General features: G+C 49.3%; 1 protein-coding gene across 2 annotated transcripts in view; it reads right to left on the reverse strand.

Annotated features, from left to right (window-relative positions):
• Window positions 1-17,019, reverse strand: part of Egln1 (egl-9 family hypoxia inducible factor 1) — a 36,564-nt gene extending 19,545 nt beyond the window's left edge. For both annotated transcript variants that reach the window (XM_038313237.2, XM_038313236.2), the window contains exon 1: window positions 16,178-17,019. In XM_038313237.2, the coding sequence (XP_038169165.1) occupies window positions 16,178-16,999 (822 nt within the window). In that variant the 5' untranslated portion in view covers window positions 17,000-17,019. The remainder of the gene's footprint in view (window positions 1-16,177) is intronic.
• Window positions 17,020-25,243: the final 8,224 nt, after the last annotated feature.

Here is a 25,243-nt window from a genome sequence, read left to right on the forward strand (position 1 = left end):
CACCCTGCTTTATCGAGGACAACAAGGAATCCTTTTACTGACAGTGGCACCCAGTGCACAGCGTGCTGCTATCTATCGGCTCCGAATGGGGCATAATGAATGAAATGCTCCTGGGTTTGCGTGGGTACGGTTTTCCCTTCTCTTAGTAGATACCCAGCAGTGGAATTCCTGGGTCACACCATGAGTTTATATTTAACTTTCTGAGCCACGGCCAACCTATTTTTCTAAAGTGTCTATGCCATTTTGCATTCCTGTAACCCATACATACTTGTGGCACCCTACTATGGAGTAGATGGCTCCCCATCCTTGCTTTCTGGGCCCTTCATCCCGGTGCTTGCATGCTGGCCTCTCTATAAGTGAAGCATCCGAGCAAGGAAGGGAAAGGAGAATAACCAAGTAGAGGAGTTTACAGACATAAAGGGGACAAACACAGGCTAAAGGGATGCTGAGGTTTCTTCTTCCCTAACAGTGAGGCAGATGAGAGGCAGGAGCTTATGGAACCCATGGCTCCAACTTCCTGGTCCTCCTGCCTCCAAAGTGTGTAACAAATTGTAGGTGATGCCGGGTTTATGGTCCTAGGGGCTGAACTCTGGGCTTTGTTCATGCCAGCCACTGGTGTTTACTTCCATCCGAGAAACAGCTTTTCAGACCTCTGTTGGGTTGTTTCTCTTATGTCTGGGTTTTTAGGGGTTTTCTTGTTTTGTTTTGGAGATTTTGTTTGATTTCCTACTTAATGTGTCTGTGTGGGTTTGTGCACTTGAGTGCAGTTGCCCATGGAGGCCAGAAGAGGAGATTAAATCCCACACAGCTGGAGCTGCAGGTCACTGTGAGCCGCTGACAAGAGCTGGGAAGGGAATGGACTCCCTGTGGAGGATTGCTCATGCACTCAGCCATGTCTCCAGCCCATGTACCTAATCAACTCTCACATGCAAATCCCTCACATTGTGTGAATATTTTCTCCCTAATTTGTTTTTTCATGTTCTTAATGAGATCTTTAAAGGATTCATTTTATGTTTAAGAGTACTTTGCCTGCACATATGTATGTGCAGTGTGTGTGCCTCACGCTGAAGAGGTCAGAAGAGGTCACTGGATCACCTAGAACTGAATTACAGCTATTTTAATCACCGTGTAGGTGCTAGGAACCAAGCCCAAGTCCTCTGCAAGAATTTCTGAGCCATCTCTTCCATACCTTTCTAGACTGGTATCTTATAAAAAAAATATTCATTTCTATTATTTAGATGTCACATGGGATGTGTGTGACATCTCAGACAACTCTCGTGTCTTCTTTATTCTGCTGTGGTGGGCTCTGTAATAATCTGAACTGGAGAGACGGCTCAGTGGTTAAAGCATTCATTGTTCTTGTAGACGATCTGAATTCAATTCCTAGCACCCATATGGCAGCTCACAACTGTTACTAACTCCAGTTCCAGTGGATCCAATGGCCTCTCCTGACCTCTGAGGACACCAGGCATGTATGTAGTGCATATATACATGTGACCAAAACACACACACACACACACACACACAAATTGAAATAGAAAAACTCAATTGGACCAAGCACGGTGGCTCATATCAATCATACCAGCACTTTGGTGGCTGAGGCAGGAGAATTACCACAAAAAATTTGGGCCATGCTGGGCTACATGGTAAGTCAGAGGCCTGCCTGAGCTTTCAGGAGACCTCTGCCTGAACATTCATGGGCACGCACGCACGCACACACACACGCGCGCGCACACACACACACACACACACTCCTGAAGCTGTGCATCTACTTCTGAGCTCCTCTTCCAATTCCACCAATCTGGAAATATCTTCTTTGACTCATAGTTATTGAAGAATCCCTAGAATTGTCAAGTTCCATCACCGATGCTCTGCATGGCCTCAGTACTCTGTGTTTGCTGAGACCTGGGTCACAGCTGGACACATGGTACTCCGTGTCCCACTGTTACAAAGAGTGAGCACTGTGTCACCCAGGCCAGGTGACAGGCTGAGATCTATTTGTTCTAACAAGGACTGAGAAATAAATACTAAAGGCTCCTTCTGCCACAAATAGCCATCTGCCCATCTGTTCCTTTCCTTTAGTTTTTGCTTCCTATAGTTTAGAGCATGGTAATATATTTAAAATAATAATAATAAATCTTACAAAGTCACAAAGCAGTAACCTTTCCCCAGGATGTGCAAAATTTCTACAGCTGAAATACAGACTTGCAATACCCAAACTCTGAGAAGCAATGGCTCTGAGGACAAAGACTCGGGCCATATTAAATCATACAATTACTCTTACATACATACCTAATGGCATGTATTTCTACAAGAAAAGGACATATATGGACACACAGCCGAACTTCAACTAAAGAGGTTTTGTGAATGGATAACACAGTTTTATCCGGTGTCAGTGGGAAAGCTATTCTTCCAATACACAAGTAATCAACAGTGTACAGGCCTGCTGTTTCCACTGTGAAGAACTCAGGAGGATAAACAAGAGAATCGTCCCAAGTTCAAGGCCAGGCTGGGCTGTGTAGTGAGTCCAGACCAGCCTGAGCTACAAAACAACAACAACAAAACAACAAAAACCAGTCAGGGTTGAAAGTGAGTACCCTTCCAGGGAGATCTGATCTCTGGATGCCAGCAATTTACACATATATACACATAATTAAAAAGAGTAAGTCTTAAAAGAAAAACAAATCAAACAAAAACTTGGACCCATAAGCAATTTCTTAAGTCAAAAGTAACACAGGTTTTTCAAGATACATGTTTTCCTATGAGAATTCCACAGTGAGGATGCCAGTTCACAGTCTGATGACAAGCCAGCAGCAGGTGACTAGGACAGAGAAGTCATATGGGGGAGGGGAACGTGGCAGTTACCCCTAAGCACCCTCATTAATTTATGGTCCTCAGGCTGGGGTGACTCACAGTGCCACGCCCTAGCAGGTGAAGACCCTGGGATTGCTCCTCAGCAACAAACAAAGCCAACTTAAGGAAGCTGTAGTCTCCACCATCTGAACTATCTTAAAGGCCGGAGAGATGCTCAGTGGTCAAGAGCACTTGCTGCGCTTGCAGAGCACCTGATTCCAGTTCCCTGCACCTACACGGTGGCTCACAATCGTCTGTAACTCAAGCTCCGAGGGATCTGACGCCCTCTCTGGACGTCAAGGGCACTAGGCATGTCCATGATGCACAAACATACATACAGGCAAACATTCATAAAATAAAGATAAATCTTTGGTGAAAAATACTGTCACTGACAAATTACAAAGCAATCAAGCCTGTGTATTCATCACAGACCAGAGCAGTTCATCTGGGTGAGATCTGACCCCCCCCCACACACACACACACACACTATAGCTTTCAAATGTAATACCCGCAACAGTCAGTTTTTAATGCAGTCCTAGTCACTGAGATTCTCCATTGTCAGTAAGATGTGTATGGATCCCCGATCCAGTGCTCTTGGCCGGAGTCATTCAGCAACCGTGACGTAAAGGCTGTGTGGTGAGAACGCGATGCCCTTAGCCACAGATCAGCTTTCCTCTCACCAGGCCCAGGCTGTGCGCCAACGGCCCAAGCAACAACAGATAGGCTTTAGTTAAACAGAAGGCTCTAAGTCCGAGTAAAAGCTGACCAAGAATCCTGAAGTAGCTCAGTTGGTAAAGTGACTGCCATGTAGGCATGAGGACCTAAGTTCATTCCCCAACACCGGCATAAAAAGACGCTGTGCTTGCACAGGTGGACTCTTGGGCTCACTGGCCAGCCAGGCTAGCCTAATGGCAAGCAAGTTCAGGTCCCGGTGAAGACCCTGTCTTTAACATGGACAGATGAAAACTGCTCTGTAGCTAGCAAGCCACTGCCACCCAGACTAGGAGCCACAGCTTGAGAAAATCCCACCGAAGTCCCAGGCACCTCTCTCAGAGCTCCTTAAGACAGCGGCTCCTTTACCCTTTTGTGTGTTAGGTTCATATTGCTCCCAATTCACCGATGGAGCTCCTGGGCCAGTAGCCAGGGAGCCGGAGGATTAAACGGGAACCACCAGGGCCTCGGCCCATCACTGGCTTCCATCAGCAGTCACCTTCCCTTTCCCAGACAATTCCAACACGAAGAAACATTTGCAGGGCTGAACACCTTCCACACCGTGCAACACTGAAACAGTCTCTGGAAACCACCCCCCCCCACACACACCAAATCATCCTTACATGTTATAAAGACCTTTCCACCAAAACATCAAGGGATGCTTTGAAGCCAGCAATCACAGGAACTACCTTTAACATAAGCAGAACAAAATGACATGAACCCAGGTTTTGTTTCTGTTAGTAAGGGTGACCCAGCTCAGGCACACGTATCCTTAAAAATTCAGACCAATTGTCCTGCGATGCCAGTTACAGGCAGAATCAAAAGTAAAACATACTTGCACATATGCCGTGAGGAGGGAGAAGAGCAAACAGGCAGAGGAAAAGGAGCAATGGCCACCCAGCACCCATTCCTAGTAATCAAGTGACTGCATCCTTTATGGTAAAACTGCGTATCTGGATTCCAAAGCAAGGACCGGCCTAGTGATGCTTATGCAAAGGTATGCCCTGGTCAGACACCCCAAGTCACAGCTCTGTACTGGCATACACAGAGAAGAGTCTCCTCTTCTGTGAGGAGACTGTACAAAGCCAACAACTTCTGAAGCCTACATACATGCATAGATGAGTCTCTCTTAATTCACACGCCTGCCCTCGTGGGGGAACCACAACACACAATGAGAAAGACACCTGGAAAGGCAGCTCAATAAGCATGAGTGGGCATGTCTGTAATCCCAGATACTTGGGAGCTAAAGAAAGAGAGCTACAGGTCCCAGGCCAGCCTGGGCAGTCTAGGGGCTCTGTCCCTTGGGATACCCTTATAACAGGAACTTAAAAAAAATTACATTTATTTTGTGTCTGTGTGTGATGCAGACCACACACCGTGGCATGTATGTGAAAGTCAGAAGACAACCTGTCTGTCCACCATGTGGGGCCTGGGGATCAAACTCCGGTCCTTAGGCGTGGTGGCAAGTGCCCTGACCATTGAACCATCTCTCCAGCTCCTATAAGGAGGACTTAACACGGGGTCAACACGAGCTGTGAACTATACACAATCACTTAGAGAAGAGGTTGACAATTTCCATCAGACACCTACAGGGTCCACACTCAAAGTTAGGAGCCAGCCTATAGAGCTACCGTAGCCAACCTTCACACAGGATTTGAGGATAGCATTTGGTCATCAGCAGGGTCTCCAGACACACCTTTATTCAAGTTTACACCAGGCATGGCAGTCCATATCAGTAATGCCAGCACTCAAGGGCCGGAGGCACAAAGGTGGATGTGAGTTCAAGACTAGTGCAAGTTGCACAGTGAGACCCTGCCCAGGTGCCATTGCTCCTGGCATATAAATGACAGGTGGTAGGGACTAGCTCTGGGGCCACCTGACTCACTGACTCTGTACTCAGAGAATGCATGTAGTCTACAAGCCAAAATTAAGCAAATTAAGATATGGAACTTTTTAAAAAGTATTATTTAGTGATTATGTTTGAGTGTTTTGTGGGCATATACATGTATGTGCACCATATGTATGCCTCATCTCATGGTGCCAGAAAAGGGTGGCAGATCCTCCGAACCTGGAGTCACAGGCAGTGTGAGTTGCCATGTGGGTGCTGGGAATTGGACACAGGCTCTCTGCAGGAGCAACCGTGGACCACTGGATCATCTTCCCAGCCGTGACGGCTGAAATATAAAGGTAAAAAAGTTTGAATATTTATCAAAGTCAAACTGAAGTAAATGGCCAACTGGGTCTCTGCCACGCCTGCCTGTCAGACTTAGCTCCATCAGCTGCTTCTGGAGCCAATTTAACATCGGAATCAAGAACATGTGCCCAGAACCACAAGGCTTCCTGACCCTGAGAGAGTCACTTCGTGCCTGGGTTAAGGACATGCCCTCTTTTATTAAATAAACCCTTTTATGAGGACAGAGGGATGCCGGATGCCCTGGAGCTGGAGCTGCAGACTGTTGTGAGCTGCACAGCACGGATGCTGTGCTGAATCACAGCAGATCCTTTGAAGGATCATCAAAACTCCTAACTCCTAAGTGTCTCTCCAGCCCCGTGTTAAACGCTTCAACTGGCCTTGAACATGGCTGAGATGGAGTCTGTGACAGCTCTAAGTGCATACCAACACTACAGTGATGCCTGGAGTTTAAAGTTGTGTTCTACAGTTTTCCATGCATCAGCTGGAGGGGATGCTAACTCTAACCATATGCTGGCCACAGGGCCTTCTCTTGTGGGTCACCTTGAAGGCCTATGTCCAAGAGGTCACTTTCAACACCACACCTTACAAACTGCTAACTTGGGGACGTGGGCATTTCCTGAAGATTCTCAGGCACTGGTGGGTGGGGCGAGGCGGCAGGCACAGAGGCCACCCCTATGCAGGGGACAGGTCATCAGAACCCTGCCTGGCTCCTATCACAGGGACTGGCACAGAACTTCATTTCATCTTCAAAGCAGACCTTTCTCCCAGTACTTGGGAGTTAAAAATAGTTTAAGGCCAGGCTGGCCTGGGCTATTTTTATCTGGAAAATTAGGGGTCAGGAACAACATAGTAAGCAGAGAGGGGGGCTGACTACAACAGGAAAGAAGACCCACAGACCCGAGAGGGAAATGGCTCCTATGGACTGAGACAGATTCGGCAGGTGGTGCAGGGAGGAGAGGAACAGGCAGGGAGAGCAAGGTCAGTCACTAAGTGCTAGCACGCGTCACACACTGAAAACACAGGCGTGGTGGGTTCTGCTCAGACCAGGGTGACATCACAGGTGCTCTGCACTAAGCCTGTGAGGTCTCAGACTGACCCTGAACGCCCTATGCAATGGGGATGACCCTGACCCTTCCAGAAGTCTCCACCTCCCACGTGCTATGATTCTGGGTGTGCACTACCACAGTGGACATGAAGGACAGTGTGTGTGTGGTATGTGCATGCATTCGAGTGTGCACGTGGCTGAGTATGCACATGCAAAGGCTAGAGGAAGATGTCAGGTATCCTGCTGGATCACCCTCCATCTTAGTGCCTTGAAGAGGGGTCTCCTGGCAGTAACCCAAGTAATTCTTCCGTTTCTGCCCCCATAACAGGTGTATGTGGCCACACTCAGCATTTTACAGAGGTGCTCGGGAGTCAAACTCGGGTCTTCATGCCTGCACTCTGACCCACTGAGCCATCATCTCTCCAGCCCTGGAGTAGACCGGTTGTTTTTTTTTGTGGTTTTTCCAAAAGATTAGTGGAGATGTGAATTGGTTTGGGATGGGGAAGCACACATGTGTGGAGGAGACTTAGTCCAGACACTAGAGGTGTACAGTCTAAATGGCTGGGGCAGGATCAGGATGGAGGCCCACCAGAGACGGGATTCACTGGTTGTGCTGGGGAGTGAGGAGCCATGATGAGATGGCATAGTTTTCACAATCCGTAACAATCAACACAAGGAACCCAATCACATCCTCCGAGTATGTCCAACCTGGGGTCCATGGTCACACGTCCCAGGATAGCCTTGCATGCAACCCGACACTGGTGATAAACTTACTTCAAACTCAAGGAGAGGTCTGCTGCCCCGCCCCCAGGAGGGTGCACCCAATTGTGCAGTTCTCAGGCATGAACTCTGGATGACAACACTGTGTCCTGATATCAAAGATCAGACATATGCAAATGCACCCAAAGCTTTATGTAAGGTTTTTATAAGCATTGGCAGCCATTTTCATTATCTGTGCATGTGTATATTTGTATTCAGGTGTGCATAGGCACATGTGTGTATGCACAGGTCTGAGGCAGGTGTCAGGAGTCTTCCTCATCGTCCTCCCAGTCTATCCTTGAGTGCGGCATCTCTCAGTTAAACCCAGAGCTCACCTAAACAGCTAGTCTCTTTAGCCAGCCCGCATCCAATCCTGCCTGTGCCTTCTGAAGCTGGGATTACAGGCAGACTACCACGTCATATGAAAAGTATGTAGGGTCAGGTGGGAATGCCTGTCCCTTTACCTGCAGAGCAAGCAGTTTAACCTCTGTGCCGGGTTGACTTACGATAGGTTGTGCATGGCAAAGAAATCATAAAACAAAATGCAAAACAACAGTACAATAGTGTATAGAGGATATAAAATGATTAAAATCTCAATTAGGGCGTCCAGGAAGAAGTTCAGACCTAACATTCTCTGAGTCTGTGACACAAGCAGATGGGAACACTCACTTGATAAGACAAGGTGTTGTGCGCCCTCCCCCCCCCCCCCCCCCCCCGTCCCCCGTGGCTTCCTGCTGTGAGGGTGTCATCAGTGACAGGCGCTGTCAGGGCCACAGCAGAGCAAGAAGCAAGCTGTAGGACACCGCATCACCTCCACATGGCAAGAGCTGGGGAAGCCCAGAGGGAAGGGACAATGGAGGCCACAGAGAAAGCACGTGGCAGGCAATGAAATGTTCTTTTCATAGGCAGGAGGAGTCAGAAGCGACCAGAAGGGAAAGACACGGAAAAGGGTGAGACCTTCGGAATTCTCCAGGGCAGGCATGAAGCTGGGTTTGATCAGGAAAATGAAAGTGGTAGAGAGGTGGGTCGGCAGCCTAGGCTGGCCTTGAGCTCCTTGCCCTCCAGCTTCCTCCTCCCAAGTGCTGGGACAGCTGACACAGCCACTACACTCAGTTTATGTGGGGATGGAACCCCTGGCTCTGTGAATGCTGGGCAAGCACTCTGCCAAGTAAGCCACACCAACCAGGAGACTCTTTTAAAACAAGTAAAAACTTCGTGACTGACAGAGGAAAGGGAGGTCCTGCCTCTGAAATGCTCCTCTGGGCAAACCTCTCCTCGTCTATGGACAGCCAGCGTCCTGCTCCTGTATGTCCACCCAACTCCAGCTCAGAGCTTTCCCTCCAACAGCTGGGGCCCACACGGGCAGACAAAGAGTATTACTTTGTGTGTAGGCAGATGGTATGTAAACATAGAGGTCATACACAGAATCCTTTAAACCTGTTCCTCCATCCACCCTAGGCACTACCTCGCCCTGCCAGTCCTCAGCCCTCTAACACAGGGGCGATCGGTATGAATCACACTGACTTTGCCAAGCTTTCCGAAAATGCAGGTGGGGTTCTCTCTTCCCTGTCCAGTCAGTCAACTGTCAATATGGGACACTGATCTGGGAGTCTGCAGATCCTCCAGATGAAGCCGTGGCTACTGCTGCAGGTGCGTCTGAAGAGTCGGGGTGCTGGCAGGCCGCCGTCCAGGTCGCACCCACTTCTGAGGTAATATAGTACCCCTGAAGTACATAGCAGGAAGGTGGTGACACTTTCCATGGTACAGAATATGGCTAAAACCCTGAGCAACCACGGACAGTAAGAGTTTGAAACCAGCAAACCCCAGAACCTGTGCTTGCTAAAGCTTGCGGTCACCCTGAGCAAGAGTACAGACCAGAGGAAGAAGGAGGAAGAGTAATGGCAGTACTCACCCGGAACCCCCAGCACTGGGGGTGGGGGAGGGCTGAAGCCAGAGGAGCTGCTGCTCAAGGCCCCATCTCTATCCAGAAAGAGACTAAATAGGGATAACGGAGGAGGACCATGAATGACATAACACCATAGGCACACACCTACAGGTGAGCTAGCATTAACTGGCACAGCATAACTCAATTATATTAGCAACAAAACAGGGTGCAGGGGAGGAAGTGCGCCCATGATTAGTTAGGAAGATGGGGGCTTTAGGCTCTTGGAAGCTTCTCTGTGGCCAGGAACCAAGCCTTCCCCACTGTCAGTGAAGAGCAGAACTTGCCAGAGCAAGGTGTGGGGCCGGTGTCGGTCCTTCTCACACAAGCACTCACGCAGCACCCAGGACATCCCTCAGCTGTGTGAACCGGCGAGGTCAAGTTTCAGTCAGGAAATGTGACATGAAATAAACTGGTGGGGAAGACTCTGGTGAGGCCTCTGTCAAGTGTTCTGTTTCCTTTTAGAACGCAACAGGCCCCCAGACTTTAGCAAGACTGCTGCCATGTCAGGGGCACCATTCTGACCCTAAGACCCAGCACACAGACCCCAACACCTGCCACAGTGGGGACAAAGCTCTAAACGTACTGACCCTGCACTCTGGCTTCTGAAGTTCCACTCCTTGCTAAACTGAAGCTGACAACCAGGATGTGGTTTCTGTGTGTGAAACAGAAGGAACTGTAAGGCTCAGAGCTGCGTGATTTGGGAGAATTCCTTGTGCAGCTGCTGGCTGGCAATAAAGACTTGCCTTTTGGTCTTAAGGGTGTCTGTGTAGTGATCTTTGGTGGGCTTACCTTGCAAGGAGAATTGGGTGGCCGGATGCAGAGCCAAAAACAAGCTGTGAGGATAGCACTATAAATGATCTGAACAGCATCTGTGCACCCCCAGGTGATTCCAAGCATGGAATAAACAGAAGATGGGACAAGCTAGGACAAAGCAGTTAGGAGAACAGGTGTGGAGCCTAGCATCCCGGGAAGCAGGACTGGGAGTTCAAAGCCAGTCTGGGCTGCTGAGCAAGTCTGAGGCTAGTCTTCGCTACGCCAATACCTGTCTCAGTGTAGAGTGCTTTCTGGGCATCCTAAGGAAGTTTATTCCCTGAACAAGAAAAGTATCTAAGAATCTGTTAGAACGAAAGACCCAAAGTTAAAAATTAAGTAGAACAACCAAGATGATAACAGCAACTCAAAGACACACCAGAAAAAGCACAGCCTTCAAAATCATGGACGAATAAGAGCCTGGTGGAGGACAGGAAGAGACGGCAGGAAGACAGGTCCGCTAAGGAGTGGGAAGCCTGTTTCAGGAGACACAGCTCCAGCAGCGACAGGACAGACAGGGTGGGGAAGGACGTCAAGCTAGAGCATCAGACTAGCTGAAGTGTTTGGAAGGAGCAAAAATGAAGTCACATGTTCAGTGCCCCCCAGAAATGGCAAAAACAGAGCAAAATCAGTTCCACAGGACACTGTGGACAGAAGAGAGGGCTGTACCCACTTCTGCTGGCTTGTCTAACAGCTCCAGTCCTCCACTGAGCAAGTCACGTAACCTCTCCAGAACTTATTTTCTAGAGGGAGGGAGTATGTGCATGAATATGTGTGAAGGTACACCCATGCATGCTTATGTGTATGTGTGTATGTGCGTGTGTGTATGCCAGGAGAGTGGTTGGGTCAAAAAAAGGACCTAAGCCTCTTTTCTCCAGCTTACAAGAGGTAGAGGGACAGGGAACGTGGTAATCTCTTAAAGAAAGGGTCAGGGCTAGATCTGAGTCCGAGAGGCCAACCTGGTCTACACAGCAAGGTCCGGGTCAGCAAGGGCTCCACAGTGAGACTCTGTCTCAAATAAACTAAGAAAAGAAAGAATCGGAAAACTGGTGATTTTTTTTACATGGGAAGAGTGATAGCTAAAAGTTCAGCCTACTGCTTTCCAGTACAAGTGCATTGTTTGTGTGCAGGTTACAGATTCCTCACAGCAAGTGTGAGAAGCAGGCAGTACTGTCAATACCAACTGAGGCGCACAGACACTAAGCAACTAGCATAAAACAACAGCCAGTCATGGTGTCCCAGCAGAACCAGCAGGGACACGAAACCCGCATGCTGTCCTTCCTTCCTCAGCTGCACTAAGGTGTTTGGTGAAACATAGTCTCACTGTGGTCCTGGCTGGCCTAACCAAGATGATCGCAAACGCACAGAAATCCTCCTGCCTCTGCCTCCCGAGTGCTGAAAGGTGTGCACCATCATACCTGACTCCATGGTAACCTCCTAACCTCTTTAAGGACCATCTCCTACGCAGTTGCCAGGGACCAGCTGATGTGGCTATCAACCGCTGGCAGGCTGCTCCCATTTCTATGTCCGAGGACAGCAGTTCTCAACCTGGGGTCCCACACCAGATCTCCTGCATACCAGATATTTACGATTCATTAACAGTAGCAAAATTACGGTTATGAAGTAGCAACAAAATAGCTTCATGGCTGGGGGGAAGAACGGTGTTAAAGGGTCACAGACTGGGAAGGTTGAGAATCGCTGTTCAAGAGGGAAAGCCAAAACAGCAAGGGACAGACAAGGGACAGACGCTGTCTGGTTCTGTTCTTTTTAAACTTACAAACAGGAGATTGACTTCTCACAGGTCAGGAGGCTTTAGTCTGAAACCAGTGCAGCACAGGGCAGGCTTGCATTTGCCTCTCACTGCAGGGTTTCCTCATCTAAGAGGATTGCACCTATCTCTCGGGTCACTGCAATAAAGCAGCAGGATCGCCCTCATCCTATTCTCTGCTCTAAAAGCCTCCCAGAGCTGCCTAATTAACGGCAGCACCCGAAGAATCTGAGCAGTAGAAGGTGCTTGTTCCTCTCATCCTATTACTCTTCCTCTCTCTCTCCCGTTGCAGTGCTGGGGTTGGAGCTGGCTGCCTTGCGCAAGCCAGGCAGGTGCACCAGCCCTGATCTGCATCCCTAACAGCTCTTCCTTATGTATGTTCTTAAATGAATGTGGGAAATTTGGAATTAAATTTAAAAATATTACACACATTTCAATTCTAGCAGTTCTACTTTTTAGTGGTTCATTTTGTGTTTTCTCAGACACAGGTATCTCTATGCAACCCAGGCTAGTCTCAGGCTCACTATTCTCCTGCCTCAGCCCTTTCTTTCCTTTTCGAGACAAGGTCTCACTCTGTAGCTCTGGCTGGCCTTGAGCTCACAGAGATCCAACTGTCTCTGCCTTCCAAGTGCCAGGTTTTAAGACCTGGTGTGCCCTGACACCTGGTGCTGCAATAATCTCAATGAGGACCATTTTCCTCCAGAGAAAAGGCAGCAGGTGAGCACGGTGCTCCCGCGGGTCCCATTCCTCTCCACCACTTCTCTCTACCCAGTGAAAGCGCCTGTGGCTCCCGATAGTGCTCACACATTGCTCTGTACAAGGGGAAGACTGTGGCTCCTTGCTGCTGACGTCACCGCGAGCTTTCCTGATGGAAGGAAGGATGTGAGAAAGGGTAAGAGGTTAAAGGGAAGCTTAAGGGCAAGAGAAGGGTGAGGATCCCAGAGAGAAGAGAGGAGAGGAGAGCTGGGTGACATCAGTGGCAACAATCACGTTTCTGGTTTTCTCCTGGATTACTTCATCTTCCCTTGGGGGTTCCTCTTTTCAAGAGGGTGGATAAGCAGTGGCCAGATGCGCATGTCTGAGGCAAACACTGGGGAAGTCAATTTGGCAAGTCTCACAACGTTATGTCCATGTCCTGACATACATGTAGATTCTGTAAGTGACAGGAAACCCGGAGCTTTAGTGGAAGACCTGACTTAAAGCCTGGTATCTAGGAGTTGGAGAGATGGCTCGGTGACTAAGAGTGCTCACTGGCTGCTCTTCTAGAAGACCCGGGCTCAATTTCCAGCACCAACACAGTGGACAACAGTCATCAGTAATTCCACTCCCAAGGGTCCAACGCCCCCTTCTGGCCTCCATTGGCACCGAATGTATGCAGCGCATAGACAAACATGCAGGCAGGCAAAACACTCATACACATAATTTTTTTTAAAAAAAAATCAGTTATCTTACAGAACTTCCATTGAGAGAAGTGTATCTGTGACCTCGCGTTCTTCTAACCTAGAGGTGGGGACCAGGCACTGACAGGTGCTACCGCTTCAAAAGCCAAAGTGAGAGACACATACGGGAAGGACGCTCAACGCCACTCTCACCGCACAAATACAAAGATATTCCCGAAAGCAATCGAACGCTACAGCCCCATTCTGACCACCCCTAAGAGCATGACTCAGTGGTAAACACACAGCCGCTTTGAAGCGTATGAAGCAAACACTGTACAGCCAAAAGTTCACACAGCCGGACCCTCACCATCAACAACAGAAATGTCTATCAGAACTGAAGTTCCAGCCATACACTCAGTGAGGAAAAACACATTCTCACCTGGTGTCTCCCTACATCTAGTGCGGCAGGAAAAACAGGCTCCAAAGTCTGGCTTGAGAGTGGTGGGCCCTGGCCTAGTATGATCCGACCCTTACCCCAGATGGAAGTCAGGGATGCTACTCCTTGCCCAGCACTGCTCTGTGACAGTGTCTATGCACAGCCCAGTCTGCAGCCTATTTGCTGACTATTTGGGAGGAGCGTGCAATTGGTGTCCTCATGCTCAAAAGCAGTACCTTTTTAAAAGAAATACTTAAATTACAGGTTCAAACATGATTACCCATAATTTTTCAGCCAATAAGTTCAATAGTGGGCTGGTAAGATAGCTCGGCAGGTACAGGTACTTGCGCCAAGTCTGATATAGTAAGTTTCATCCCCAGGACCCACTTGGTAGAAAGAGAATCAATTCTAGAAAGCCTTCCTCTAGCCTGCACCACACACGCATGCACAATAAGTAATAAAATGTAATTTTTAAAACGTGAGGTTCCATGAAAGGAAGTCCTTCAGATCTTTCACAGACCCTGAAATCACATCCCTGAAATAAAGAAAGTGTTAGCTCAAATTCTGAGTGCAAACCTAGCCTCCTGCTACGAGGCTAGTCCTTGCTCCCCTGATAAGACCTCCAGTCACCTCCAGTGACTTAAATTAGCACTGTTTCCTTCGGCTACTTCAATCCCTGAGGAAAGAGGGTGCCTATGATCCAACAGCTTCCCAAGACGGCCACTGCCCTCAGAGCCAGGCTGTCTGTTGGCTCTTCCCTAAGAGCAGGAAGAAGGGCAGCAGGAGGGAAGAAGCTCGCTACTACCTCAACTAAGGTAAGCTGGTCCAGACAGACAGGGGTAACCACCTTCCTTGCGCCTCTCACTCAAACTTATTCCAGACTGTTCCCCCCACAGTTAGCTCTTTCTTGGAGAGACGGGGACATTCAGACGTGAACCAGGACAGCCTTTCTTTTTAAAAATAAGTGAAAATCTCACAAGAAGCCTTAGACTGAGTTCTAATCAGACTTCCATGCCCTTCCCGGCTTTATTTGATTGTACTTTCAGAGACAGATCTCACGCACCCCAGGCTGACCTCAAACTGGAGATGGAGCAGAAGCTGACCTCAAACTTGTGATCTTTCTGCCTTCAGCTCCAGAGAACTGGGGTCACTGAAGTACGGGCACGGCTTACATGTTGCTGGGGACCAAACTCGGGGTTTTCTGCATGCAGGACAAGCACTCTATCGACTGAATGAAACTTAATCTTCAGCAAATTTTTCCTTGCGCTCTCACCCGATATGAAGACAGGTGCCCCCATCCAGAACTGACCTGGAAAACTGGTAACCAGCCTGCTCCTTACAGCCACTGTATTTTCCCCTCCCATACACGGTCAGTCTGACAGTCCCATACGGCTGTCAACATAATTCAAAACCTGCACAAGAAATAACTACTGGGAAGGGCCTGTGTGTAGAAACTTTGTGTGTCAGGGCTTTCCAAAACCTCTCAAAACTCAAACTGACTGTCGTGCGAGGGGTGGATCAGGTTGGCACTGGGGAGTGAATCAAAGAAAATCTTCAGATCTGGGAAGGAAAAGTGGAGGAGAGCCGCTGTCTGCCACAGGAGGGAGGGAGGAGCAGCTTGGAAGGAACTGCCACAGTAAAAGGAATAAAACAAACCCCACCAAACATAAGATTAAAAGGAGCCCTCCGACTTCTAATCCCGTATGAGTTTTGTTAAAAAAAAAATTTTTTTTTAAAACCAGAAAGCCACAAAAACAGCTCTTTTTCAACAGAAGGATCACATTAACAAAGGGAATAGAGGGGACCTGTGCTCTGAGCATAAACTACCTACTATGAGCCCTGGGAACGGAAACACCTCTTTCCCGGTTTGGTAGTGGGTTTCAATACAGTAGGGACAGCCAACAAGATAAAGCTACAAAGGGGAGAGGGAGCAGGCCGCCAAGCTTTTCCTGAATACAGGGAGTCTTCCGACCACAGGCTTTTAAATGGGCCTTTCTGGGGGCGGCTGACAAGGCTCCCAGCTAAACACACACGGTGCGCGCTGAAAACCGCGGGGCTTTCAACTAGCTTGGGCACCCAGGCAAGATGCACCACCCAGACCCGCTGTAGCCGGTATCCCAGGGGCCCTCAGGAGTGACCAGGGCTCCAGCGGGGTCTGCAGTAGGGCTAAGAGGGACAAAAGCAACCACGCTAAGGCAGAGCGCCCGCCCCAGGTCTGCGAGGGCGGAGGGGTGGTCCTCACAGACCCTCCTTCGGGCGTCAGCCCCAGACACTTACTTTCGTTCGGCCGTTTATCCTGTAGTTGCCCAGCTTCCCGCTGCAGTGGCGGATCAGGTCGTCCATGCTGCTCATGAGCAGGCCGATGGTCTCGCAGCCGGGCTCCTTGCCCTCGATCCAGGTTATCTGGTCCCCCCGGATGTCCTTGGAAGAGTCACTCTTCTGGCTGACCAGCTGCCCGTCCGTGAACTTGCCGGTGTCGTGTAGGGCGCGCACCTCGTCGCCGATCTGCTGCCCGGTCTCCCTGCCCAGGAAGTCGTCCACCACACAGATGCCGTGCTTGTTCATGCACGGCACGATGTACTCCAGCGCCAGCTTCAGCGCGGGCAGGGGTTTGGTCTGCCCGTTGGGCCGTAGCCCACCGCTGGGACTCAGCGCCTCCCCGGGGCTGCCGCCTGCTGGGCACAGACTGGCACGCTCCGGGCCCGGAGACCTGCTAGCCGGAGGATCCTCGGAGTTGGGCTCTGCCGGGCCGGGGCCACTTCGGGCCTGTGCCGAGTCCTCGGGGCCCGGTGCGCGCGAGGCCGCCGCGCGGTCCCCACGCCGGGCCGCCCCGCCGGCGCGCGCGGCTCCGGGGGCCCCACCGGGCGGGGGCGCGACGCGGGGCTGCGCCGGCGCGGGCTGCGCGCTGGGGGCCTCGCCGCCCTGGCACACGAGCTTGTGCTTCTTCCAGTCCTGGCGCTGGTGTTCCTTACAGCAGTAGAAGGAGTTGCGGCAGCGGCCACAGCGCAGCAGGTTCTCCATCTTCCCGCACAGCTCGCAGTACTGCCGGTCGCGCTCGCTGGCGCTCAGCACGCCGGGCCCGCCGCTGTCACTGGCCATGGCCGCGTCAGGGCGGGCCGCGGGCCGGGCGCGGGGCGGCGGCGGGGCCGTCGGGGCGCCCGCCCGGGGCCGCCGCCCGCTGCGGGAGGCCGCGCGCGCCCTGGCCTCGCCTGCCTCGCCCGGGGCCGCCTAGCGCCGCATCGCGCCGGAGAGAGCGCGGCCTGCGCGGCGCACGGCGCCCTGGGCGGGCGGGCCCAGCCGGCTGCGTCGGAGCGGGCGGGCAGGGCGCGGGCCTGCGGGCGCCACTCGCTCCGCGCGCGCTGCACGTACACCACGGCCCCGGCGACCCGGCGCGCGGGCGGAGAGGGCGGGGGCCGCGCGCACGCGGCGGGCCGGGCCTAGCGGGCGGGCGCGCCGCTTCCTCCGCCCGCCCCTCCGCCTCGCGGCTCCGCCCGAGGTGCGCGTCGCCGCCTCAGCGCGCGCGCGCGCGCCTCCACCTGCCTGTCGGGGCCCGCGGGCAGCGCTCGGGGCTGCTGCGCGGTCGCCCTGGCCACCTTGGTATCGCGGAGGAGGAAACGGAAGCTCAGGCAGCCCGCTGGGCCGCTCCGAGCTCCGGGCCTGCCGCTGCGCGCTCCCGGTCTGCCGCTCCCCGGAGGCCACGGAGGGCACAACAAAGCCCCCCCCCCCCCTTCCCCGGGCAGCCCGCTCAGGAACCGACTCCTGAAACCCCCGGCCAGGTTCTGGTTTTGCTTTGTTTGATTTTGGTTTTCTGGCGTCCTTAAACTCTGAGATTTCTCCCGGTTCCGGTTCGAGACCTCCCGGGTTAAGTAAGGTACTCAGGGCTCGGTTCCAGATCCGCATTCAGGCCTGAAGCTCTCAAGAGCGTTATTACGTGGACGACTCTGTACACGATGTTAAAATCTCGCTTTAGAATCTGCAATAATAGTATCAGTATTGTGAGGATTAATACGGTCTTTCTTTGTTGTTTTGAGACGCAGCCCGGTAGTCCTCAAACAGAACTGACTCTCCTGTCTCGTCCGCCTCAATGGTAAGGTGATTAGCATGGACCAGCTAAGCCGGCTCAGTGTCTTGATTCTGTTTGTCCACAGTCTTGGGATTTGAGATGAACACACTTGTTTGTGTTTGTTTTTTTATGAAACCTTAAAACCTCTCAGAGCCTGGCGTGGTAGCAAACGCCTTTAATGCCAGCACTCAGAGGCAAGAGGATCACTGTGAGTTTGAGGACATTCTGGTCTACATAGTGATTTCCAGGGCAGAGAGACCCTTTCTCAAACACACACATACATACATATACATACATACAAACATACACATACATGCTTACATACATACACAGCAAATCAGAGACTTTTGTTTCCATCTGTCATTTGTAGTAAGAATAAAGAGGCTGACCTCTAACTAGAGCAATGGAGAGGGAGAAGGAGATCTCTGCAAGTTCAGGACCAGCCTACTCTACATGGTGAGTCCACATGAGCCAGGGCTACAGAGGTGGGCACTGTCACCCTGCCTCCCACACAGACAGCAGGACTACCTTAGGCACAAGCATCTATCATAGTATAACACGGCACGTATTTATTTGAGTGTAGCCACTCAGACAAACAACAAACCAGAATTTGAAATGTCCGCAGGACAGGGGCTGTTTGCATGCAAGGGGAACACAGAAACAGGGCTTATTAACTCTGCCCTTTGAATAAAATCCCAAGCAAAGCAGCTCGGAAATGTCTAGAAATGTAGAGAGCTGTAAAGCGAGGCACGCTGGCATAAACCTCTAATGAATGCCAAGCACTTGGGAGATGGAGGCGGGAGTTATCCTTGGCTATGCAGAGGCCACGCTGACCACATGAGATCCTTCTCAAAAGCAAAAATTTAAAAAAAAAATCGTTTTAAGCTGGGGATGTAATTCAGTAGTAGAGTGCATGGGTGGATTATATAAAGTCTTGGGTTCAGCCCCCAAGGACCAAAGGAAAAAAATATTTTTTGAAATGCATAAATTAATGTAAACACAAGAAGAGGGCTGGGTGTGTGGCTCATTTAGCCTCTTGAACGTGCCTAAGGCCTGGGTTTGGTCCCTAAGAACTTCTTCTCCCCAAAAGTCAGTAAGTACAAGTAGGATCGGAGAGTTCTTAGGCTTCCTTTTGCTAGAATAGGTACACATTTTAACTGTTGATAAGAGCAGGAATATTCTTAGGGGACAATAACAAACTTGGGGTGTTTGTTACAAGTCTTCTACATTTACTTATTTGTAGCTATTAAGGTTGTCCCCATAGTCCAACAATTGTAATTGTTTAACAGTTTATGTGTTTAGTGTATGTACGTAAGTGGCCATATACAATCCACAATGTGTTTCTGGAGGTCAGAGGACAAGTTTTAGGAGTAAAGTTCTCTTATTCCATCATGCGGGTTGCTAGGATCAGACTCAAGTTGTCAGTTGTAGCTGCAAGTATCTTATCCTGCTGAGCCGCTGGCCCCGACAGTTTCTTAGATGGTTGCTATTATTGGGTTTCTGCGACGTCGGCTGTTTACCTCTCTACGCGGCCTTCTTGTTTTTAATCTAATTCTACTTAGAGATGTCAGAGTCAGACTCTCGGTTTGACTTATAAGTCAGGCCTGGCTTATGGGTGGCGGTGGCAGCCTGAAGTCTCAATACCTGTGAGGCCGAAGGCACAGGAGTTTCAAGTTCCAGGCCCGCAATCTCAAAAGACAGACGTTCCAGAAGAAAGTCTGTTCATGTTTTGTTACAGTTAAGCATATAGAATCATAAATCGGCCGGGCGGTGGTGGCGCACGCCTTTAATCCCAGCACTCGGGAGGCCGAGGCAGGCGGATCTCTGTGAGTTCGAGGCCAGCCTGGTCTACAAGAGCTAGCTCCCCCAGGACAGGTTCCAAAAGCTACAGAGAAACTCTGTTTCGGGAAAAAAAAAAAAAAAAAAAAAAGAAAAGAAGAAGAATCATAAGTCAAACATATAATTATTAGGAAGTCAAATATAAAATACCCATTTCAAATATTTCCACAGGTCCACTGTCACTTAGGCGCTAATCCTCATCCAGGGAGGTCTTCCTGAGTATGCCACAGGTTAAGGTACATGGATGCGAGTCTGATTTCCATCACCATGGTAGCAGTCAATACAGAAATGTTTTAACTTTCATATGGGTCAAGCAATTGGGTGTCCATGGGAAGTAAGAAACACTGTCTGGCCCACTGGACCTAGGGAGAGTCTGCTCCTCAGATGACATTGCCCAGCCCATCCAGAGCACCGTGGTGGAAACCAGAGGAAGAATGAAAGGATGACGAGCTGAACCACAGTTGATTGGCTATCTGAGTGATCCCCCTTTGCTCTGGTGGGGGGGGGGGATGTTCCCCTGAGTTAAGCAGTAGCACCTGAGAACTGATGGGAGACACAAGACGAAGAGTGGGCTCCAAGGGGAGTTAAACCAGGAAGTGATAGTGTCATCCCAGCTGTATCAAAGACTGAGGCAGGAGGATTGAAAATCTAGGTCTTGCTTACAGAGCAAGTTCGAGATCAGCCTAGACAACTTAATGAGACCCAGCATCTCAGACTAATTAACATAAAAAGAGATTTGGCGGTGTAACTTGAGGACACAGATGGCAGAACGTATGCAAAGTCTCTTTGTAGCCCAGGCTGGCCTCAAATTCAGGATCCTCCTGCCTCACCCTGCATTCCTCAGCCCCCCTCCCCCATCACAAACACACACAGGAGGAAATGACTCTGGGCTCTTCAGGAAGCCCATGAAGAGGACTTGCCTTTGAGAGAAGTTCAATTTCTTAAAATGTTAAATTTGCCCTAAATCCTGAATATCGTTAAACATTCTGAGCATAGTGTCTTTTCCACCCCAGAATCAGAATGCCTGGTTGTGACTAAGTACCGACTTCTCCATGTGACCATCTTGTTCGAATACGATGCAGAGGGTCAATATAACACAGGCATTTCACCAAGATAAACAGGAAGGCAGTCTCTGAGTTCTGGGGAAAGGGACTGGAAATCAGAGCCATTTTCTAACTCTGGTTTTGGGACACGCGCACACACACATGGGCGTAACTGGAAGCAGCACCTGCTGTCCATGAAAGGGGATCTGCCAGGCACACGGTGAACTTCCTTCCTGCCAAATCTGTCTCTACTGAAAATAAATCGTTCCATGAGACTTTATGTCCATGAAAGTGTACCCATGACCAAAGTTTAGCAGTTTAGGATTTTAAAGTTGCCAAAAAAAATATATGCCCAAATTTCATTACAATTTTTCTTTAAGAAAACATTTATTCTACCGGGCATGGTGGTGTATGCCTTCAATCCCAGCACTCGGAGGCAGAGGTAGGAGAATCTATGGAGAAAGACTGAGAAAACAAATTTTAAAAGAGTGTGTATGTAAAAAAAAAAAAGAGAGAGTGTGTGTGTGTGAGAGAGAGAGAAAGTGTGTGTGTGTGAGAGTGTGTGTGTGTGAGAGTGTATGTGTGTGTGAGAGTGTGTGTGTGTGTGAGAGTGTGTGTGTGTGTGTGTGTGTGTGTGTGTGAAAGGACACCTTGTAGGAATTGGTGCTCTTGTTCCATTCCATGAGTTTCAAGACTCTAACTCCGGTTTTCAGGCTTGGTGGCATGAGTCTTTACCCACTGAGCCATTTTGCTGGACCCAAGGAATAATGTTTTTTCCTCCATTCTTTCAGATAGTCTTTTGTAGCCCAGGCTGGCCTCAGATTTGCTATATGCTTAAGAATTACCATAAGCGTCTTCCTGCTTCCACCCCAAAGTACAAAAATATAGGTGCCTGGGTTATGTGGCACTGAGGGTGAATCCCAAGGCTTCAAGAATACTAGGTAAGCACTCATCCTACTGGGCTACATCCCCAGACCCATGATTTTGGCTGGTTTGGTTTGGTTTGGTTTTTTTTTTTGTTTTGTTTTTCAGGACAGGGTTTCTCTGTGTAACAGCCCTAGCTGTCCTAGAACTAGCTCCTGTGGACTAGGCTGGCCTTGAACTCAGAGAGGTCCACCGCAGTACGGCAGCCTAGTTTGGCCTTCAGACTTGCAGCTTCTTCACCAGCCTTCAGGGTACTAGAGTGACAGGCGTGAGCCTCCACTCCCAGAAGAGGCATTTTGAGAAGTGGGGCGAGCCTGCTTGTCTGCTGATAACCACTTGTCTGCTGGTGACGAATCTTCTGAGAGGAATGCCTAATTGATCTTCAGGTTTCCTCAAAATATTCGGGTGACTGCAGCAGCTGAAGCAGGTAGTGGTTTGTCTCTTGAGGGCAGCCAAGGACTATTGCAGGTTGAGTAAGATTTCCCTCCCAATTAATCACAAACCCTTTATTAAGGTATCTGGGCATACTACACAGCACTGTTCAGTGCTGGTTTCTATAGCCCTGGGAGAAGCTGCTCTCAACCTGTGGGTCTTGACCTCTTTGGGGTCTGCAGACCCTTTCACAGGGGTCGGCATATCATATGTTCACCATATCAGAATAACAGCAGCAAAATTTCAGTTATAAGTAACAACGAAAATAATTGTATGGTTGGGGTCACCACAGATAAGGAGCTGTATTAAAGGGTTGCAGCATTAGGACGGTTAAGAGCCACTGCCACAGTGATTGTTACAGACCACACCAATATCTGGGTGATACGTGATTAGATATGTATTATATATTGACTACATATAATATACATTTTAAAGTTGTTTTTGGTTTTTTGTTTTTGTTTTTTGGGTTTTTTTTTTTTTTTCGCAACAAGGTTTCTTTGTAGCTTTGGTGCCTGTCCTAGAACTAACCCTAGTAGACCAGGCTGGCCTTGAACTCACAGAGATCCACCTGCCTCTGCCTCCCGAGTACTGGCTTGTTTTGTTTTTTGAGACAAGGTCTCACTATGTAGCTCTGACTATCCTGGAACTCACTATGAAGACTAGTCTGGCCTAGAACGCACAGAGCTCCACCTGAATCTGTTTTTGAATGCTAGGATCATACCTAGATTTTTTATTATTGACTTTTTAAGGGTTTTATTTGAATTTTATTATTATTTTGTATGTCTGTATGTACTTGTGTAATGAGGGGCGCGTGTGCCATGGTGCTTGTCCAGCAGCTGTAGGACAGCTACCTGGTTCTCTCCTCCTACCGGATGATTCTCAGGGATCCAGTTCAGGTCATCAGGCTTGGCAGCAAATGCCTTTACCCACTGAGCCATCTCACTGGTCTCAGGATTTTGTTTGGTTTTTTGAAACAGGGTCTCTGTAGCACAGACTGGAATCAAACTCACAATGTAGCTGAAGTTGACCTTGAACTCTTTTTTTTTTCTTCTTTTTTTTTTTTTTTTTTTTTTTGGTTTTTCGAGACAGGGTTTCTCTGTAGCTTTGGAGCCTGTCCTGGAACTAGCTCTTGTAGACCAGGCTGGTCTCGAACTCACAGAGATCCGCCTGCCTCTGCCTCCCGAGTGCTGGGATTAAAGGCGTGCGCCACCACCGCCCGGCCTTGAACTCTTTTTTTTAAAAAATATTTATTATGTATACAATATTCTGTGTGCATACCTGCAGGCCAGAAGAGGGCACCAGACCCCATTACAGATGGCTGTGAGCCACCATGTGGTTGCTGGGAATTGAACTCAGGACCTTTGGAAGAGCAGGCAGTGCTCTTAACCTCTGAGCCATCTCTCCAGCCCCGACCTTGAACTCTTGATCTTCCTGCCTTTACCTCCCAAGTACTAGGATTTTAAGCATTCACTTGATCTCATATACCTTGTATAGCTTTTTAAAAAATTATTTATTTATTATACAGTGTTCTGTCTGTATGCTAGAAGAGGGAACCAGATTGAATTACAGACTGCTGTGAGCCACCATGTGGTTGCTGGGAATTGAACTCAGGACCTCTGGAAGAACAGCCACTGCTCTTAACCTCTGAGCCATCTCCCCAGCCCCAACTTGTTTAGCTTATATAGCTCCTATATAGCAAGTTCCAGGCCAGCCAAGGCTACATAATGAGACTCTTTTCTCAAAAAATAATAACCCAGGCAGTGGTGGCACATGCCTTTAATCCGAGCACTCCAGAGGCAGAGGCAGGCTCTGTGTGTGAGTTTGAGGCCAGCCTGGTCTACAAAGCAAGTTCCAGGATGGCTAGGTCTGTTACACAGAGAAACACTCTCTCAAAAACCAAAATAATGATGATGATGATGATGATGGCTGGAGATGGCGTAACAGTTAGGAGTACTTAGTTGCTCTTCCAAAGGTCCTGAAGTCAATGCCCAGCAACCACATGGTGGCTCACAACTGTCTGTAATGGATCTGATTCCCTCTTCTGTTGTCTATGAAGACAGAGCACTCATACATAAAAATACATGAATAAATAAATCTTTTAAAAAATAATAAGCCGGGCTGTGGAGGCAGAGGCAGGTAGATCTCTGAGTTCAAGGCCAGCCTGGTCTGCAGAGCAAGTTCCAGGACAACCACGGCTACACAGAGAAACCCTGTCTCAAAAAAAAAAAAACTAACTAAATAAAATATATTTAAAAAGTTGATGTAGGGCTGGGGATGTAGTTGAGTGGGCAGAGTGCTCGCCTAAAGCATGAAGTCAGGGTCTGACTCCCAGGACCTCATCGGGCCAGCTACGTTGATGGACAACTATAGTGGCCCTCAAGAGATGAAGACAGGAGAACTGCAAGCTCAATTTCAAAGTCATTTTTTACTTTATAATAAGTTCAAGACCAGTCTAAGATACATAAGATCCTGGCCCAAAAACAGTAATTACGTATGTGGAACATACAGTTCCTTCATTGTCAGGAGTACAGGTAAAACTGGATGATCCCATTCTTATGGATGGGGGAATAGAAGTTTAACAATTATGGCAGGCAGCCTCTAAATAAGGAAGAGAGGTTATCAGCCATCTAGGAAGATGAGGGTGCCTCATGGTAGTAACAAGAGCTTCTGGAAGAAGGACTGGCTTTTGGGACACCACCCAACAAGCATACAGGGCCATGCTTTTTTGAAAGATGGCAGATGTGAACTCGGCCCATGCCTCATCTCTGGTAGAATGACGTGGATGCCAGCTCCAGTTCAAGATGAAGAGGGCCCTGCCAGTGCGGAGGCTCACCGCCACCTTGATGTCTTGCAGAGCTCACTCCCCTAACTGCCTTCTCAGCTCTCTACTAATGATCTCTCCCTCTGCCACCCTTAGCTGCTTGTTTATCCTTCATCCGCTATTGTCTAGCAGTCCCTCCTTGTTAATGGTATTTAAAGAGCCCTAGTGGTGTGTCCCTGAGGTCACTGCCATAGCGAGGCTATGGGGCTGCAGAGACAGAC

Source organism: Arvicola amphibius, chromosome 15 (assembly GCF_903992535.2).
Source record: "Arvicola amphibius chromosome 15, mArvAmp1.2, whole genome shotgun sequence".
NCBI lineage: Eukaryota > Metazoa > Chordata > Mammalia > Rodentia > Cricetidae > Arvicola > Arvicola amphibius.